This window comes from Athene noctua, unplaced genomic scaffold (genome assembly GCF_965140245.1).
Source record: "Athene noctua unplaced genomic scaffold, bAthNoc1.hap1.1 HAP1_HAP1_scaffold_193, whole genome shotgun sequence".
NCBI classification, from domain to species: Eukaryota; Metazoa; Chordata; class Aves; order Strigiformes; family Strigidae; genus Athene; species Athene noctua.
The window spans coordinates 131,772-138,367 of record NW_027437663.1 but is presented as its reverse complement, the minus strand read 5'-3'; the positions used below and the strand labels follow the sequence as shown (position 1 = coordinate 138,367).

The 6,596-nt window shown below is 64.3% G+C and overlaps 1 protein-coding gene across 1 annotated transcript; it reads right to left on the bottom strand.

The window, feature by feature from the left end:
- Window positions 1–1,456: 1,456 nt before the first annotated feature.
- LOC141955378 (coiled-coil domain-containing protein 183-like) lies at window positions 1,457–6,136 on the bottom strand. The gene is made up of 11 exons (XM_074895212.1): window positions 5,795–6,136; window positions 4,656–4,823; window positions 4,422–4,526; window positions 4,107–4,229; window positions 3,649–3,762; window positions 3,447–3,507; window positions 3,264–3,364; window positions 2,843–3,003; window positions 2,298–2,487; window positions 2,029–2,154; window positions 1,457–1,779 (listed from the first exon to the last, which is right to left on the bottom strand). The coding sequence occupies exons 1-11, from the start codon at window positions 6,134–6,136 to the stop codon at window positions 1,558–1,560; spliced, it is 1,713 nt and encodes a 570-aa protein (XP_074751313.1). The 3' UTR covers window positions 1,457–1,557.
- Window positions 6,137–6,596: the final 460 nt, after the last annotated feature.

The following is a 6,596-nucleotide window of genomic DNA, read 5'->3' as shown; positions in this document are numbered from 1 at the left end:
ACACGAGGTGATTTGTAAACTGATTTATAATACATACATAGGACTAGAAGAATGCAAGGAGTTGTCAAGGTCCAGGATTAATGGGAACTGAGGGCAGTGACCGTAACAGCTTGCAGGTACCTGCCAAGAAAACCGTGTCCTTAAGCAAAAGGTGATTCCGGCCGGGGGAGATCGCGACCGCTGACCCACGGACCACCTACTCACATTACACCCCAGAGCCATTTCTAGACATTTCTAACCTCTACTGCGCAGAATCGGAAATAGGAAGAGAATATGTTCATGATTTCTTGGAAGCTGTGTGCTTATACATGAAGACCTAATGAATATGTAGGAGTAAGTTCTATAGAAGGTGTATGATTCTGGTGCCTGGCACGTGTTGTTGGTGAGAGCACTCCCCTACACGTCCGGCCGTCAATAAAGGAGTGTCTGCTTATCTGCGTCAAATTGGTGTAGGTAAGTGCTTTTATCCCGGATTTCGGTGACACCCAGAGCTGCCTCAGGCAGACACCAGCCCACCGGGCTCCCAGAGCTGTCGGGGGGGGCAGAGGTCCCAGGAAGGGCCAGGGGGCAGAAAGCCAGCCTGCCCCCAGCTCTGCTCTGCCTGGGAAAGCTGAGCCCAGCCCAGCCCAGCCCCACCTCTGCGGGGAGAGCAGCTGGGCGAGGGGCAGGGGGAGAGGGCTGCCTCCAAACCCAGCTCAGCTCCCCTCGGGGCTTGACGCCGCTGCTTCTGCCTGACAGGAGTGACTGAGGAGCTCCTGGTCCAGCTCTGCTGTGGGCTTGGGAAGAAGGACACAGACCTGCTGTATTCAGCCTAAGAATAACTGCTGTATTGAGACAAAGGGTGCAGCGGGTGGTTGGGGGCATCGGGAGCAGAAGGGGTGGTCGGGGGCATCCAGAGCTTTAGTTCAAAGGGCTGCTGTTTCTTTTTGACTTCGATCAGGAGCCGCCCCTGCTTCTTGATGTGTTCCCGGCAGAGGACATGGTCATCGTCATCATCGTCAGAAGCAGGAGGGTCTGGAGGAGAGAGCAGAGAGGAGCAGGTTGGGGAGGGTCTGCGGGGCCACCTCCGCTGTGCCTGTGTCCCTGGGGAGCTGTGGCCCGTTTTGGAGGGCTGGTGGCATCCCAGAGAGCCCCGTGCCAGGCCCTCGGGCACAGGCACTGTGACGGGCTCTCCCAGCCCAGCGTCCCAGGGTGACCTGCAGGGCCTGGGGATGCCACCGCTGGGGTCCCCCCCCAACACTGCTGGGGCTTCCCACCAAGGTCTGGAGCTGCGGGGCGGTGGCTTCACCTCCGCTTTGGGAAAAAGGGCCGTGAGCTGCAGAAGCTCCTTGTCTGCTCCAAGAGCCTCCAATCAGAGGAGGCCACAGGCAGAGCCAAGCACTGGTTCTTCACCCTCAGGGCAGGGGATTTTGAAGACGAGGGCCCCCTCCCTGCCCCACAGCATCTCCCCTTGTTTCTGCTGGGGCTTAGCGCTTACCACCCCAACAGTTGCCGTCGTTCTCCCACATCCCCACCTAAAACCACGCCCCGTGCTCAAAGCCTTGGAGACAGCCAAGGTCAGACCCAAGGTCTGGAGGCAGCTCCTGGGTCGGGGTCTGCTGGGACAGTGGGAGACAGGCGAGGACGCTCAGAACTGCCTGTGGGCAGGGGCTGGGACAGGCGCTGGGGGACGTGTCCCCGCTGTGCTCTCCTACCCTTGGTGTCCTCCAAGGAAATCTTCAGGCTCCGGGGAGCCTGTGCCATCGTCTGCTCCAGGAGATTTCGGACCTTGACAAAAGTCTGTGAAAGACACCCTGGGTTAACTGCTGAAGGGGAGGGGGTGTTCAAACCCAGGGGTGCTTCACCTCCATGTCCCCATGGGGGGACACCCCGCAGCGCCCAGTGCCCCTTGGGGCTGAGCTGCGCCACGGCTCTTCCCCGGGGCCACGTCCGTGCTCCCATCTAGGAGGACAGCTTGGGACGGGCCACCTGGGAGAGCCCTGTGCGGGTCCCCAAAGACCACCGCAGGGATGGAGCCCCAGCACGCACCGCATTGTCCTCGTTGAGGCTGTGGCTCTCGGGGGGCAGGCTGGCCGTGCGCTGCACCAGGTACTGCAGCTTCTGCCTACAGTGCTGGAGCTTCTCCTGCGTACTCCAGGCCTGGACAAAAGCGTCCTGCAATCGGAGAGAGAACAACTACGTTGGTGGGGAAGAAGAGTCTCTTGGGGTGACAGTGGCCGCTCCACACATCACTGTGCTGTGCCGCTGCACCCCCAGCACCGGCCGGAGCCGTGCTCACCCCCGCACCGCACGGGTACCTGGCCGGGCACCGTGATGCCACGCAGCAGGACGGCCAGGTTGTTGACAGCGTGGTCAAACTGGAGCAGCAGATCCTCCTCCTTCAGCATCTGGGCTCGCATCTGCTCCCGCCGAGCCTCCTCCCGCTGCAGCTCCCTCCTCAGCTCCTCCTCCAGCTTCCTGCAGCCAGACACATTCACATCCATACAACTGCATCAGGGTGCAGAGACACCCCACATCTGTTGCCAAAAGTGCTCGTCTCACCCCCCGCACCGCCTGCAGAGCAGAGATGTTGCCTGCAACCCAACCCCACGCTGCTGGTCCCACTCCCCACGCCAGGCAAGGAGCAAGGGTCCTCCTGGTGCCACCCGCAGCGGGAGCTTTGGGGGCTCTGCCAGGCCCAGCGCTGGGGGAGCACTCTGCTCAGGAAACCTCCCAGAGCAGGAGGGGTGGGGGCTGCAGCAGGACGGGGGAAGAGGGGCCCTGTTGGGACACCCAGGATGCCCACATCCCTCCTCCAAGGGTGGTGGCCCAGTTGGCACGGCTGTCCCGAGGCCAGCAGTACCTGAGGGTGTTGGGGGGCTGGCGACGCTTCAGCTCATCGTGCTTCAGCTCCAGCTGGTGCAGCGTCTCCTTCAGCGCCTGCTGCTTCTCCTTGCACTGCTGGAGATACCGCTCCAGGTCCGCCGAGGCCTTCTGCTGCTCCAGGAACCTGCCAGCCATGTCCTGGCCAGGGGAGAGCACGAGGACTCAGCCCGTGGCCCTCCTGGAGGGTACAGGAGCCGGGCCGTGGCCTCGGGGAGGTCTCTGCCCCAGGGACTGCTGCAGGTTCATGGCATGGAGAAAAGCAGCTCCATCCCTGCCTGCACAGGAGGGGTCTGGGGGGCTGCAGGGGCAGAGCAGAGCAGAGCACCCCACCGGGACACAAGGCCAGCAGAGAGGTCTCGGCTCAGCCCTGCGTTTTAACGGAGATGGGTTTTACTTACCCAGACGTGGGAGCACGGCACCGCAGCCTTGGCCTCCTCCACCTTTTTGGTGACCCAGGCCTTGTACTCCTCCTGGGACTTGGTGTCCTCCAGTTGGGTTCCTGGCGTGGGAGGGAAGCGTCAGGGAATGCTGCCTGCAGCTGTGCCCACGTCACACCCCCCTGCACCCCGCCAGGCACTCACCCGCAAGAGGGTCCTGCAGCTGCAGTTTCGACAAGTCCACGGCGAGCTTGTGCCTGGCTTGCTGCAAGGATGTTCAGCGTCAGCCCCCGAGCTGCTGGCACCCTGGGGGAGCTGGCCCTGCAGGCCCCCCACCCACGGGGGGCTCCGCACTGGTGCCTGTCACCTGCCCGCAGCCCTGCCTGTGCTGGCCCCCCCAGCTCACCTCTCTCAGATGCCTTTTTAAGAATTCCTTGAGCTGCAGCTTCTGCGCGGCCTCGGAGCGGCACCAGAACTCTCTGTCCGCCCGCATCTGGGTTTTTAACTTCTCCACGTCGCCCTGCAGCGTATCAGAGAAGGGAAAATTAGCTGCGGAAGCCGGAATGGACCTTTGGGAGCCAGCTGAGCTTCTGGGATGACCAGTGTCAAAAAGGACACCTGCCCTCCCCGTGCTGAGCACGCTGCCTTCACCGTGGCTGGCGCTTCGGGCAGGCTGTCCCCAGCCCCAGGGCACTCTGGCCCAAGAGCGAGACCCAGGAGGAGCTCTGGAGGCAGCCGGGTGCCGTGGGCAAGCCCAGCTCAGTCTCTGTTGCAGGAAGACTCCCCGGCCAGCCGGGGCGCGTGGTGCTGTCGGTGGGCTCTGGAGTGTGGGAAAGGGCCCCACGGTGCCCCGGGCCATCTCACCTTGGTTACAGCAGCCGCTCTGCGGGCATCTGCAGCCACGAGCTCTGCATCTTCCAGCTCCCTATGGTAGCGTTCAGCCGTCCCACACAGGAGGTCCAGGTGCATAGGCAGGTGGTCCAGCTCCTGGGACAGAGAGAGGCACAGCACGTCACCCCACTGAGCCCCAGGGGTCCCCCACACTGTGACAGGGGGTGGAGGGAGCAGGAGGACCTGGCTGATGCGGGGGGGCGTAACACCAGAGCAACCCCTTGGACACCTCGTTGCCTTGGCAGGGGGAGCGGGTGGGACGATGGCACACAGTGAGGAGGGGCTCACCTTCCGCAGGGCATCCCGCACCTCCACGTACAGGGCTGTCACCTTCTGTGCAGCCTGAACTTTCAAGAGCATCTTCTCGATGCTGTTCTCCAGCTGGCGAATGGCCTGGGGCAGAGACAGGAGGGGGGACACGGGGTGACGCCACGTGCCGAGCCTGGAACCCACCGGGGGGGTGCAGGGCTGGGATGAAGGCCCCTCACGGGTGCTGCCACCCCAGGAAGGGGCCCTGGGTACCTGCAGCTGCGCCTGCTGCTGCTTGTCCTCCTTCTCCACAGCCTGCAGGCGCTGCAGCCGCCTCTGCAGCTCGTCCCGGGCTCGTCTCCGCTGCCTCACCTGGTCCAGCAGCAAGTTACAGGTGTTCACCCGCGCATGGATTTCAGCCCGGAGCTTCTCCTGGGTCACCTGCATGGACATGGGAGCGTTGGCCAGGCCAGAGGCAGGGCTCTCTGGGCACCTTCTCACAGGAGAAGGGTCCTGTCTGGAAAACTGCCCCTGAGGTAGAGCTACAGATGCCAGGACATTGCTGCAGGACATCGTCGCTCCCTTGGCAGGACGGGCTCTTGGAGAGCTTTGCTCTGGGGGGCTGGTCGGGCTAAGGCAGAGCTGGGCAACTACTGAGGGCAGCGCTGGGTCAGGCTTAGGGACTCTGCACAGCGCAGACCCGGGGCTGGGCGCCAATAAAATCCATCGATTGGTGCCCCAGATGTGGCTGCTGGCAGAGAGCGGCGGCACTGCCCTGTCCCTGCAAGAGACCCCAGGGAAAGGCAGCTGCGTGGGGCCAGCACCCCTTGTCCCCACGGCCTTACAGCCAGGTCACAACCCGGGGACAGGTAGGGGAGGGCAGAGAGAGCTTCTCTCTCCAGGGATGCAGCTGGAGCCTGCAGGAACCCGGGCAGCCCTGGGGACACGCAGGCTGGGACGGCCAGGAGCTCTGCTGGGGCCAAGGATCTGCTCGGGGAGCTCCAGGGGGTCCCTTGAGCGGTGGAAGGGGACCCACGGCACCACACGGGAACACCCCGTGTCTCGCCGCACCAGCCCCGTGGGGCTGTCCCTGTGCCGGCCCCCGGCCCCTCCGCCACGCACGCTGTTCTTCCCAGCGCCCCGGAGCCCTGGCCCCCAGCGAGCAGCCCCTGCCCGCCGGAGCCTGCCATGGCCTCCTGCCTCTCCCCGGCATAGCCACACCCGAGGGCTCCTGCGCTTCGCAGACCTGGGAGGTGGTGAGCTTGGGCACCGGGGGCAGGAGAGGGGCAAAGAGAACATCCCCCCAGCCTGGGGACGGTCACATCCAGAGGAAGCCGCATGAGGGGCAAGGGGGGCGCTGTCTCTGCAGGGCCAGCACAGGCAGGGGCACAGTAGACGGGACCTGCCGGTACCTTCTGGGCGCCGCTCGGGGCACGGACGTCCTGCACCGCCTCACACAGGCGGGGCAGCCGCTCGCTCTTCTGCTGGAGCTCTTCCCCGCAGGACCACGTGAAAGCCTCCCTCTCTTGCTCTGCAGGACACGAAGGTGCTGTTGGGACCACGCAGGACGATGGGGGGACCGAGAGCCCCCCGCCCGCCCCGTCCCGTCCCCGCGCAGCCCAAGGGGCAGCACCTTGCAAGGCGATGACGGTGCGCAGATCCCGGGCGTGCTGGCTGAGCTTTGCCTTCCGGCCCGGCACGGAGCTGGTGCTCCTGCCTCGGCCCTTCAGCCCCGCCGCGCGTGTGGCATCCATCGCAGCTCCTCGCGCACTGGAGACAGCCCGGGCTGTGGCCACGGGTGGAGCCCAGCTCCCCGCGCCCGGGAACTGTTGCCGGGGCACGGAACAGGTGAGGTCATAATCGGTTACCGAGCAGGCGAAGGCAGGGCGGGCAGGGGAGATCCCCGCTCTCCTTCCCATCCCCGTGGCTACGGCAGCTGCCACCCGCCCAGCCGGGGGAGCCCCCCAAGCCCCGCCAGAAACAGGGCGAGGGGCATTTCAGGGAAAACAGCTGCACACCCGTACCCAAACACGGCTCCGGCGCTCTCCTGCGAGCTGCCAGCTTGTCTCAGATGCCCAGAGGCGTCTCCCTAGATACGCACCTTTGGAAATGTCAGTTCCTCACTCAGGAAACGCTGGTGCAGGGAGTTACGCTCCGCTTGGAGCGGGCAAGAGCAAACCAGCTTAGATTTAGTTTCTGTAACTCGAGATCTTC